Source organism: Spea bombifrons, chromosome 3, assembly GCF_027358695.1.
Source record: "Spea bombifrons isolate aSpeBom1 chromosome 3, aSpeBom1.2.pri, whole genome shotgun sequence".
In the NCBI taxonomy this organism is placed as follows: domain Eukaryota; kingdom Metazoa; phylum Chordata; class Amphibia; order Anura; family Pelobatidae; genus Spea; species Spea bombifrons.
The window spans coordinates 54,743,442-54,756,711 of record NC_071089.1 but is presented as its reverse complement, the minus strand read 5'-3'; the positions used below and the strand labels follow the sequence as shown (position 1 = coordinate 54,756,711).

Genomic DNA, 13,270 nt, shown 5'->3' with positions numbered 1-13,270 from the left:
ACAAGTAAGACTTAGTTGGCCTAGCAGACTTTGTGTGACCTTCTCATCCATAGTCAAACTTGTACATCTTAACTGCCAGAGAAACATTTATAGATGCTAGCTGAAGAAAGCTCGGTACCGTGACTCTGTATTTGGTGTTTCTTTAAGCTTGTCATTCTAGGTTAATGACAAGTTGTTTTTACGGATCCAAAAGCCATGTTAATCAGGAAATCCATAAAAATGATGAATCTTTTATCAGCATCAGTAAGACATACAAAATGTATGGGACTTTTGTGAACTTGTCATAATTACAAATTATCTTTTTGAAGAATACTATTATTATTATGTACATTTTAAGATTGTTTATGTTATGTACACTTTTTCATCATCAATGGCATGTACTAAACTAAACGTTTTATTCTCAGAGTTTCAGAACCAGATCCAAACCACACTTTAGAAGAAAGAGTTGTCCACTGGTATTTTAAACAGCTTGATAAAAACTCAAATGGCGACATTGGCAAAAAAGAAATTAAGCCCTTCAAGAGACTGCTACGGAAGAAATCAAAACCAAAGAAGTGTGTGAAGAAGTTTGTAGAGTATTGTGATATAAACAATGATAAGTCTTTGTCAGTTCATGAGCTGATGGGATGTCTCGGAGTAACACAAGAGGATGGTAAGTAAAGTAAAATAAGTAACACATTCCACGAAAACTATTATAAATGTATCATTTGTCTTCATTTAATTGTGGAAATCCATACAAATTAGGCAAAATTTCTTAAAAATAAATTTTGTGTGACAAGTGTAATATATCTACTCTCTCTCTCTCTCTCTCTCTCTCTCTCTATATATATATATATATATATATATTATTTTTTTCTATTACTTCATCACCAAACATTACATGTAGCTATAAAAAAAAACCTGCATTTAAAGTTCGCCGTCATGCCAGCTTAATCTCCTTTGTAACACTTCATTAAAGCCATGTTTATATGAATATTTTCTAAATCTGAGTTCTGCAGCTTCCTCTGTCCTGAAGTATCTGGTGATGTAGATTTTCATAGTATCCTCAAATGGTTCTTCATTTGAAAGAAAGTAATAAAACATTGGTTCTACTTTTGGGGACTATTGCTGACATTCTAGGATTTGTTCCCTAATCTTGGAGTTTGGTATTCAATCAAGGATAAGTATAGTACACAAAATATTCTGCAACACAATAAGGAACCAGAGATGTCTAGTGCTTTCAAAATTAGATCATGGCTAGTTCTCTTTAAATAGTTTTTGTAGTGCATCTATAAAACCCCGGAATTATACTCAATCATTTGTTGTACTTGACTTGTTATGCTCTTCTTGTAGCTAAATCATTTTTTTTGAAAGCAGATACTTTCATCCTGTACATGTGGTTGTACCATAAGGGTAGATGTAGATCATAGAAATCAATTTAACCCATAGTAACTCTTAATAAGGTATTTAATTTTACATTTATATAAATACATTTGTAAGATGACAAACCTTTAAGAATTTCCTAAATGTAAAACCTTATGGTTATTGTTATAGTAAAGTTTATGTAAATATGATATTATAATATTTGAAAAGTAGTGGAGCTTAACAAATTTTCCCTCCATTTCTTTCTAAACCCTCTTGGTCTTTTTGAATTATCATAGGATAGATGTAACTGCACAGCTTTAATATTAATTAAGTAAAATGTTTGTCCTGATCAATTTAAAATGTATTCACTACCAATAATGCAGCTGCTGTGTTTATGCAATTCATATGGGATCTACAGCAAACATCTTTAGATAGATAGAAAATATTTATTTTTTTAATACATTTGTCCCTATATTTCACAGTATTTTTATTTATAAGCATTACATGTTATTGTAATCCTCCTCTGCCTTTATCATCATTTTGAATGGACTACTTTAATAGACAAGGTACTAAACCCTTGAGGAGACAAAAATGTGGATTATAGCTAGCAACTGTGGTATTGCATATTGAAACTGGGAGATACCATTTATCTTCTACGTTTAAGACCATACTAAGTTACTTCTTGTTAATGTCAGCAAAAAAGTCACCTTCTTTGCTATGAAAAGTCTTGGCTTGGCTCTGCATACAAATCATAGAGAGTATATTCCTAATTGAAATGTCCATCTCTACGACATATCCAAAAGGTCTTGTCAACACACTCCATGCGCAATACATTTAAAATGTAGACTAGAAAAGAACATAGCGTTCTCCATCGTTGCCCATTAAAATAGTTACAAGGGTTTTTTTTTTCTTTAAAAGTATTATTTTTATCTTCCTAAAACAAAGCAAACTTATCACACACTCATTAAATTTGTTTATTATGGAAGCTTTGAGTTCAGGAGCCTGGAGTTCCAGCAGGATTTAAAAATGAATTTTTACAAGTTTCTAGAGTGCAATTATTTAGTTATCAGGAATTATTAGTCATGTCATTACCCCCTCTTTGCAGTGTTCATAATTCATTACTTGAAGATGGTTTTGGCAGCAAAAGGATATTAAATATTTCTACCAGTTCCAAAAAATATTGATAATGAGATGTTGTATACATAGTTTCTGGCTAAAATCTATGAGGTGATTATTTAAAAACACTAAATTAGTCTGCAGGTTAAAAAAATAAAAAAAAGAAAGCACTGATTTTTTGCTTTCATATTCTTAATAATCTTCTTTTTAAGCACCATGGCTTGTTAGAATATCTGTGAACTTGTTATTCAACTGAATAAATAGGGAAAACACATTGTATGTTTTTTATTTAATTTTGTGACGTTAACATAAATATGTAAAAATAGCCATTGCAGAAGACAAAATATCTTTTGAGATTTAATATTCCATAGTTACCCACTGTCCCACTTTTCCCAGGAGTGTCCCCAAATTGGGCTTGTCCCGTACTTTTGGTGTCCTGCAACATGTCCCGGGTATCAGCAGTTCCAGATGTTGGGTCCAGGGCCAGTTGAGGATATCACAAATCTCCCTCTAACCAGGCCAATATTAAGGGAGCATGAGGTCCATTCCTTCAGACCTCTGCATCAGCACTCCCTAACACTGTGTGCCGGCAATTGACACTGAGCACCAGTATATGATGTCACATCCTGGTGCTCAGCACTGAAGTCACATGCACCACAAGGGAGCACTGAAACAGAGGTTTAAAGTACACATCCACCATAGGACTTAACTAAGAAATTGGGAGGGAGATAGGTAACACATGGGAGAAAGGGGGTAGATCCCAGTTCCCCGAGGTAAGTGCCTTACAGAAAATGTGGAGGAACAATAAAGTGAAAGGAGAGAGATGATGAGAAAAGACAAGAAGAAAGGGGATTCTAAAAAGGGAAGGGAGGAATTAGAGATATGGGGATAGGTAAAGAATAGGGGAGATAAGGAGAAAGAAGAGAGATAATGAAATAAGCAGGGGTATGCTATGCATGTTAGGACAAATGTCTGAAAGGGCAAGTAGGCATGTGGCTGCAAGCGCAAGTGTGTTTGTGTGTAAGTGAAAGCGTGAATGTGTATGTATATGTGTATGGGCAGGCATTTGTAAGCTTTGTACAATGTTAAACTATGTTGGGTGTCAGTGTATGGTGCATGTTAGTGTATTTGGATGTGCAAGTGTGGATGCCTGGGTGTCTGTTAGTGTCAATGTCTGTATGTGCCTTAGTTGTATAGGTGTACATGCTAGTAATTGGATATAGGTGTGTTTGGTATTGTGAGTCTTTATTGTGATGTGCTGTGATTTCATGCTATGGAAATGCCCTGATTAATTTCCAGGTTATTCTAGGTATTGTTGGTGGGTATTTGGTGTTATAATCTGCCCCATAATAATTTATGCTAATTAAGTGGGTTGGGCAGAGTAGGTAGAGCATTGGAGCAGTGGATGTGATAAATTTTAAGTAAATTATTGATTGCTGTGCTGCAAAATGATATCCTGCCATGTGGAATCCAGCTACACAATATGACTTCCATGGTTTTGGGGGCATTCACTTTGTGTATTGTTTAGGATAATAGCTAAACCCAGACAGTCATTTTATCCTAATGCTTTTTTATTCTTAAAAGGGATTAGAAATTTAACACAAGCTGCACATAGATGTGTTTCTACTAGTAACTGGGCAAATGAAAACATTCACCAGACAAAGCTAGATATTGACTTGGAAAACTTCCAACTATTCAGGGTTTTTGTGTCTAACATTTAAGGATAAGCTTCAGAATTGGAAAAAAAAAAAAAAAAAAGGTCATAAACCAAGATCATAAGTTTCTCGAAATTGAATGCTGAATCATTATTTCATGTATACAGTTCTGTGACAATCCCTCTGTAAGAAATGTATTTTATATAATATCCCAAACAGCTATGCATATATTTCTTCACATATACCTAAACAGCATTATTGTGCAAGTTCAAATCAACATCTGATCCCTGCTCAGCTATTAACTTTCTAAGGTAAAAAGTGGGGGATTATAACAAATAATTACAAAATCGTGATGTCCTAATCTTAAAGGATAAGAATGTCTACCTTGAAAAAATGTTCAGTATTCAGAATATGTGAAATTATCTGTTTCACAGAGCTGAAAGCATTAGCTTTGAACTGGTATTGCTCTCAGCTGCACAATCCCCTGAGACGATTTCTTTGTGTAACTGTTGGGAAAAAAATGAATAAACAGGTTCAGAAAAAGTACAAAGGAGGATAGTTACAGATTAATAGTTGTTAATAGTGACCCTGAGATATGCCAGCATATCTCTGAAATCAGAGTAACTAATGAAATATACATGAAGTTTGCTAATTAAGTTTTCTTTCTCTGATAAACACTTTGAAGGCAACTTCGTGGTAGACTTGTGCATTCGGATTTACATGGACGGTAATTTTAATGAAATTTGCCATGAATTACCTATGAATGTCTGAAAATGAGGAAGAAACCCCAACAAAAGCAAAAAATTAAGGACAAAGCTCCAAATTTATATTTTAATGTTGCTGTTTTCTCCATCTCACTCACGCTCTCTCTTTCACACACACTCTCTCAGTGTCTCTCTACCTTCTCCGACAACCACTTTAGTATCTCCACTTCTTGTTCTTCTCTGTTTCTTATTCTTCTCTATCTTCTTTCCGCACTCTGTTGGTCCCGGCAGTCCCCTGCATTATCCTGGCCTCTTTGGAGTGGTTCTGTTACAGGATGGAGCCTCCACTCACACCCTCTACCCCGATTAGAAGAAAGCAGGGCCGGACTGGGACTGAAAAGCAGCCCTGGAAAAATTTGGAGACCAGCCCCATATAGTTTATCTCACGGTGAAGCTCTTTAACCACACGCACCCCTTATACACACCCGAGTCACACTATTCGCCATTCTTTTTATCTCATTATTTGTATTAAAATGCCAGAAAGCAAAAGTGTTAAAAGGCCCTAATAAATTAAATACATTACACATAATGGGATCAAAACATTTACTACTGCGAACATTTTAGATGAAAAAGTGGAACAAAACACTGATCACATTATTCTTCACGATATTCTGGTAAGAAACTTTTGTTTCTTTATTAATTCATGTAGACTATTTTTTTCATATTTAATATAAGCTATGATTGAGACATGGTTTTTTTTTTTTTTCCTTTTATTTGCCAACCTACCCCCGAGTTATGCACATCTGCCCCCAAGGCTTGCCACTCTGCCCCCCTGATATGCCTTCTAACCCCCTATATGCCACTCTGCCTCCAGAAATGCCTTATACCCCCTATATGCCACTCTGTCCCATGATATGCCTTTTAACCCCCTGTATGCCACTCTGCCTCCCCGATATGCTTTATATCCTCCTATATGCCACTCTGCCCCGTGATATGCCTTTTAACCCCCCTTTTGCCACTATACCTCCGGATATGCCTTTTGACCTCCTCTATGTCACTCTGCATCCAGAAATGCCTTATACCCCTATATGCCACTCTGTCTCATGATATGCCTTCTAACCTCCTATATGCCACTCTGCCATATAGGGGTTAAAAGGCATATCATGGGACAGAGTGGCATATAGGGGGTATAAGGCATTTCTGGAGGCAGAGTGGCATAAAGAGGGTTAAAAGGCACTCTGCCTCCAGAAAAGCCTTATGCCCTCCTATATGCCACTCTGCCTCCCCGATATGCTTTATACCCTGCTATATGCCACTCTGCCCCGTGATATGCCTTTTAACCCCCCTTTTGCCACTATACCTCCAGATATGCCTTTTGACCTCCTCTATGTCACTCTGCATCCAGAAATGCCTTATACCCCTATATGCCACTCTGTCTCATGATATGCCTTCTAACCTCCTATATGCCACTCTGCCATATAGGGGGTTAAAAGGCATATCATGGGACAGAGTGGCATATAGGGGGTATAAGGCATTTCTGGAGGCAGAGTGGCATAAAGGGGGTTAAAAGGCATATCATGGGGCACTCTGCCTCCAGAAAATCCTTATGCCCCCCTATATGCCACTCTGTCCCATGATATGCCTTTTAACCCCCATATGCCACTCTGCCTCCCTGATATGCCTCAACCCTCCTATATGCCCCTCTGCCCCGTGATATGCCTTTAACCCCCTTTTTGCCACTATACCTCCAGATATGCCTTTTGACCTCCTATATGTCACTCTGCATCCAGAAATGCCTTATACCCCTTTATGCCACTCTGTCCCATGATATGCCTTTTAACCCCCTATTTGGCAGAGTTGCATATAGGGGGTTAGAAGGCATATCATGGGACAGAGTGGCATATATGGGTATAAGGCATTTCTGGAGGCAGAGTGGCATAAAGGGGGTTAAAAGGCATATCATGGGGCACTCTGACTCCAAAAAAGCCTTATGTTCCCCCTATATGCCACTCTGTCCCATCATATGCCTTTTAATCCCCTATATGTCACTCTGCCTCCAGAAATGCCTTATACCCATATATGCCACTCTGGCATATAGGGGGTTAAAAGGCATGTCATGGGACACAGTGGCATATAGGGGGGTAAAAGGCATTTCTGGAGGCAGAGTGGCATATAGGGGGACACACTTACATACACACACATGCCGATTTCATTCAAAAAAATATTATACATTTTGTACAAAAAATACATTACTTTACTCACCTTCTACTTCTCTTGACCTCCGTCCTCTGATAGCCGCACGCTGTTGTCTTCTTTCTCCTGACAGGATGTCACTGACCTGACATCCGGTGCTGCAGCAGTCTAACGCTGCTCCCATCATTATGCAGCCATCAGACTGCTGGGAATGTAGTCTAAACGGCCGGTGCGTGCTGATGCCCCCGGCCGGAGCTACTTTAACACTTTTTTTTTATTTATATGGTAAGCAGGATCGGCTCGCCATATAAAGTAAAAAAAAAAGTATTAAAGCAGAGCCGGCCGGCGGCATCAGCACGCATTGGCCGTTCAGATTACATTCCCAGCAATCTGATGGCTGCATAGTGATGGGAGCAGCGTGAGGGGTGAAAGGTCAGTGCGAGGGGGCGGAGCTTTCACCCCTCACGCTGCTCCCATCACTAAGCGGCCATCGCACACGGCTGCTGGGTGCCGATGCGGCCAGCTGGCGATACTGTAATACATTTTTAAAATTTAATATGGCAAGCCGGACCAGCTTGCCATATTAAATTAAGAAAAAAGTATTATAGTAGCGCCGGCCGGCCGCATCAGCACCCAGCGGCCGCTCAGGTCCCAGCCCGCCCCTGGTCCCAGCCCACGGACCTGCCGGCCCACCGGGAAATTTCCCGGTATCCCGGTGGGCCAGTCCGGCCCTGGAAGAAAGGACAATGCAGATGGATCCACAGAGAAAGAAAATTGCAGAAACACTTCAGTCCATGTGCACAAGTCTACTTATTAGCTCGCATGGGACTTTCCAACCATCATATGTAACTTAAAAATGTAGAAAGTGATCCCATTGATTTCAGTAGGAGACCTTTTATGACAATGACCTGACAGCAAAATGGGACCACATGGGCACCATTTGAGCTATGCATTGCTTGCTTGTGAGGATGTATGGAGCTATAAGAGTGTCCCTTTAGGGTATTAGTAAAAGTCTAATGTTACAATATGATTCTTGAACCTAGTTTGATAAATTAATACAGGTCAATTAGAGTTAATGTGGTATCCTGGAAACCAAATTGCTACAAAACCATAAACAATGTAATGATAAAATCATGTGTCTTCTTCGCTATTACAGGAACCCTTAACGTGCCTTTTGTAATGTGTTTAATTCTTATTTCACAACAGGTCCCAAAAATAATGGAGAGAGTACTTCTAGCAATAAGCAGGTGAGTAATACATTTCCTTGTAAGTAAGTGTCTTCTTCTTTTTAAACAAGTTGCAGTTTATGGCATTATATATACAAAAAAGTAGGCTAATGATATTCTCATTTACTGTAACCACAGAATATGATTTGAATGAAATAATTGTAATTATATTTAACATCTAAAATAAAGCACCAAGCATTTTAGAGGAAGAGCAAGTCAGATAATATGGGCATTTATTTTGGAAGCAAAAACAATAAAAATGTGTGGGGGGGTATCAAAAGACAGAAAATGACAGCTATTGATGCACAAGTGCACCAATGAATGATAGAACAGTTTCAAAAGTTTTTTTTAGTCATAATTTCTGGAAGTTATGACATCACTGTCTTAGTCGGCGAAACATAAATGAAATGTTGGCAGTTCCTCAATGTCTCCAAACATTTCTTTGATAGCTGTTGGCATAGGCACTCTGCAAACACAATTGCTGTACCCTTTCCCTGGATTTATAATACTTCTATTACCTTACTTCTGTTCAAAGGAAACCTTAAAGACCCTTTGATAAAACCTGTGCGGGTCATATTCCACCAAATGCATCAAAATTGTATTCATCATTGTGCATTAGGCTTTCACATGATAAATCTCGTCATTCAGGTGAAAGCATTTTCTTGGCTTCTCCCTATTCTTTATATTAGGTGTTTTCTCTTTGTTTTAAATCCATAACAGAGGCGCCACTCTCTTGTGAATGGAATGGCTGTGTAAAAGTTGGGCAGGTTAGGAAGAATAAACCTGTTCTAGTAACAGCTGAAATGCCTTAACTTAACAACCTCTTTTTGGGTAAATTAATTCTGATATTTAACAGACGCACATCTATTATCCTCAAGGGGCCCTGCTTCTTCTCTGTGCACATATATACGTAGTGTATAGGTGATATAATAAGTGATATTAACTAAAGAGAAATCTTGTGTGTGATCGGCCCACTAGAATGGACTAATGTACCAAAACTCTGGAAGCATTTCAGACGTAAAAAGGAGAAGGATATGTGTTAATGCATTTTTTGGTCTGTGAGGAGTGCTTTTAGTAATAAAATATTTTTTTTTATTTTATAGCTACAGATTATAGCATTATTTTCCACTGGAAAATAATTAGGAGAATCTCAAGAGTCTGATAAAACATTGAAGATGGCCAAAACCTTTCTAATTAACCAGTGAAACCGTTTTAGGGCCTCTTTTAAATGTTTACTTACTAGCTGCATTTACTGTAATAAAACAAATATTCAGTGTAAGGTTTACAGTTACCAAACGGCCTTGACAGTGCTCAGTTCTGATTTTTGCTAGGTGCGGCGGTACTTTTTATTGGGCCAACACATAAAAGATGTAAAGAGGTCTCTTCTTCAGAAGAAATCTCTTCTATCTGAGGAAGAAACCCCTGACGTTCTAAAAGCTTAACTGCTCCAAAATATAACACCGACTTGAAAACGTTAAAAAAAATCTGTACTTTTGATAAATAAACGCAATTATGCTAAAAGCTGAGAGAATTCCATCATGATTTCTTAAAGCCTGCATACAAATCACTGTAGAGATAAATCTCATTAACTTAAGAATATGCTGTAGGGTCTGTACAATTTGTATTATCACCATAGCAACGGTTAAGGTGCCAGAGCTTTTTTTTTTAATATATATAACACTGTGTAGTTGCCCACTTCTTTCTTCTTTAAAATACAGCTTTAAAATACATTATATGGAAATCGGAGCACAACACAAGTTTCTTTGCATTCTGTAATGTGTTTTTTCTAACACTTCTTAACTCTTTAAGTATACTCAGAACTGGTTTTATTGACAACATCTGTTCCTGAGTGGAAATATGCAGCGAATGCAGCTCTGTGTATTCATCCAATTAGCAACATATGTTAATGCAGTTTTCATTAAGAAAGTGTTTGACAGGTGTTTAAACCATGTTTTAAAAATGCCGTGGCTATTATCCTTTCCTTATCTTGTTTTAAGAAGTCAAGCAATTTGGACCAAAAATAAATGTATTACATTTATTAAGGATCTATTAAATAATGTGTTAAATAAAAGTTGTCTCATGCACATGATAGACACAATGTCTAAAATCATGTTAGCAGCATCATGGTAAGTGTAAATGGAACTACCTTTCTTTATCGCTGATAAACCTCAATGGATAAATAGACCTCCATTGCTGATGTGATACAGTTATTTTCATTGGGTTGCTGTAAACAACAAGTTTATATATAGCAGTGGTTCTCAACCCGTGTATCCTCAGGACCAACATTTGTCTTTGGTCATTAAGTCGCGACCCAAAAATAACCTCAGTAAAGATGAGGGAGTGGAAAGGCTGTCCGCGGGCTGCAGCAGGAGGAGGGGAGGAGCAATCAGAGAAAAACTTTATTCAGCTCTCACTAGGAGCAGACAGCGACAGCAAAGCAATCAAGCAACTTGCTTTGCCATCGGGAGTAATACTCGCAGATTGCCGCTAGAATGTGTAAGGCAGCCCCAGGAAAGTTAAATTTTCCTCCAGTCCGGCCCTGACCCTCCGCGACCCACTGAAGACAGGGTCGCGACCCACTTATGGGTCATGACCCATGAGTTGAGAACCACTGATATATAAGATGCACCACATTATATGGAGTGGTTTTGTGCTTTGTGATTTGCAGATCTACCTTTAGGCTTGCCTGTTGCAATCAAAAAATTGTTGGCGTATACAATATACATTGCCGTAATTATGGCCAATAGTCCCCCATGTTTGTACTTGCACCTTTTAATACATACTGTATTATTGGTTATCTCTGTTGTTCTTTACCACATTGTACCTGTAACTCAGGGGCTATCCACCAAGTTGATATTGTGTCATTTCATTCAAGTTGAATGAGTCTACATAAAGGAAAGGAAGAAGACAAGCGTCAAATCGTTTAGTAAATGAACTCTAAAGTTTTATCTTTAATCATGGAAGAATAACGCACTAATTTGGATGACTTTTGCATTCAAGTAGTTCCCAGACATACATTTACATTTCAGTTTTCAGGTTCACAACTAATGTGCCTGGCGGTTGCCTACTTTCTTTAATTAAACATCTGGGTTTTGGATGTTTAAAAAACACTGCCAATGAAGTACTAACACACAAGTTGTCTAAAATCATAACCAGGGTGCAAAATGACATATTATAGTTAGGAGTAAAAGAAACATTGTTCAGATGAATGTCTGTAAGGACACCAACAATTATAACTCAGAAAGAGCAGATAGAATAAACATTTAGATATTTGCTCAGTGACTTGAGAATTTTTTATGGCTCTTCCAGTACTGTCTTTTTGTTTTAAAAAAAAAAAAGGTAAATTGATGGTCTCTGGAAAGTATGTTTAATGTTAGCACCAAAAAAAAATATTGAATACTTATCACACAGGCTACTTGTTTTGTTGTTGTAATTCCGGCATCTCATGAGTTAACTGCGGACAAACCAAAGAAAGCAGATTTCATCTAAAAAAAATGTTTGTGTTACCTTTGCAGTCAAAAAAATGTGACACTGCTTAAGTATATATTAAAACTCCTGACATAGGCGTAGATCTCAATGTCTCATGTGTTCTGTGTTCATCATACTAACAGTGTGTGAAGAGTTTGCCAACAGTTACCTGTTGTTACAATGGTTCTTTTTGTGTGTGTAATAGAGCAGCATTCCCTTGCCAAAGATGGCATAGATAAATATAGCTATAGATAGATCTTTATTTTTCTTTTCACTTGCAACGGAAGCTTATGTCTGAGCTTTTGTCTTAAGCTTATACTTTATAGTCATGCCTTAACACAATACAGATGCAATCTGTTCTCTATGCATATTGATAGTGTTGTAACTTGTTTCCTAGCCTTACGAGATGACAAAAGATGGCATAATTTAAATTTATAATGTAAATGTGGAACCTTGAATGCCAAAATAATTTAATGAAATAAACTGTACATTTTGATAAGACATCAATCACCAAAGAGTTAAAAATGAAGAACAGTAACTAGTGGCTGATGGCAGATCCCAAGTGTCACAATAATGATACAACTCTGTTTTCAAAATAATTCATACTCTGTGACTATGGTAAATACATGGAGAATTGGGCTAAATTGCTAAAATCACAGCTTACTTCAATACTATAGCTTTGCCATAATACTACTTTACACAAACACATACGAAAATACATACAACTGATCTACTCTATGATGATTCATCAAGTTGGCATTTTTCAGTAAATATTTAAAATATGGAAACTCTCAACAGAGGCTTTGAGCTAGAGGGCCATCAATTCATTAGGTTTAAAGGATAATTGTCTTGTCATACTTTACTTTGTATTTTTTTCCTTTGGTTCTTTTGCGGGAAGCATTTTGGGCTTTTATGTTGTTTATGAAGTATGTGCCGTAAAACATAATTGTGAAAAAATGATCACGTGATATTTAAGTAATATTTTGATATTGAGCACATATCAATTGAAAGTAATAGAAAAAGTGATGTTTAGTGGAATTAAAATGTCAACCCATAGGTATTTGAAGCATTTGTCTAGTTTCTTTGTTTTTTTGTGTAGGTGACACTGATACTTGAAAAAAAAAAGTTAATCTTACGGTCTATGTCAAAGTTAAATACCTAAGTATGAAAACAATTATGTAGTAATACTTAAATAGTTCAAAGAGCTTTCGTTTTCTCTACAAGACATCAATTATTGCCACATGTGTTGTCCATATTTGACAGATCTTAATTTGGGAAGGTGTTTTGTGGAACATTGTAATTCAAATTAAGTGCAATTTAGGCATTGCAGAAATGTGTTAAAACATGTTATTTTGTGTCCTGTTATGTTAAAAAAAACATGCTATATAACAGGTTTAAATATATATCTTTTTTCAAAATTTGCCCTTAAAAGTTCCTTACATTGTTTGGCTATAAGATCAATAAATTAGACTGAGTCTAGGGACAGGTGCACAGATGGTTGCTAATTCAAACCATACACACCATTAATTTTTTGTTACTCAATCTGCTTTGTAGATATATTAGG

General features: G+C 37.1%; 1 protein-coding gene across 3 annotated transcripts in view; it reads left to right on the top strand.

Moving 5' to 3' along the window:
* Positions 1–13,270, top strand: part of SMOC2 (SPARC related modular calcium binding 2) — an 87,324-nt gene that overhangs the window by 70,925 nt on the left and 3,129 nt on the right. For 2 of the 3 annotated variants that reach the window (XM_053459557.1, XM_053459556.1), the window contains exons 11-12: positions 405–652; positions 8,219–8,259. In XM_053459557.1, the coding sequence (XP_053315532.1) occupies positions 405–652; positions 8,219–8,259 (289 nt within the window). Of the gene's footprint in view, positions 1–404; positions 661–8,218; positions 8,260–13,270 lie in introns of those variants that run through there. The other variant, XM_053459558.1, reaches the window with a different exon arrangement.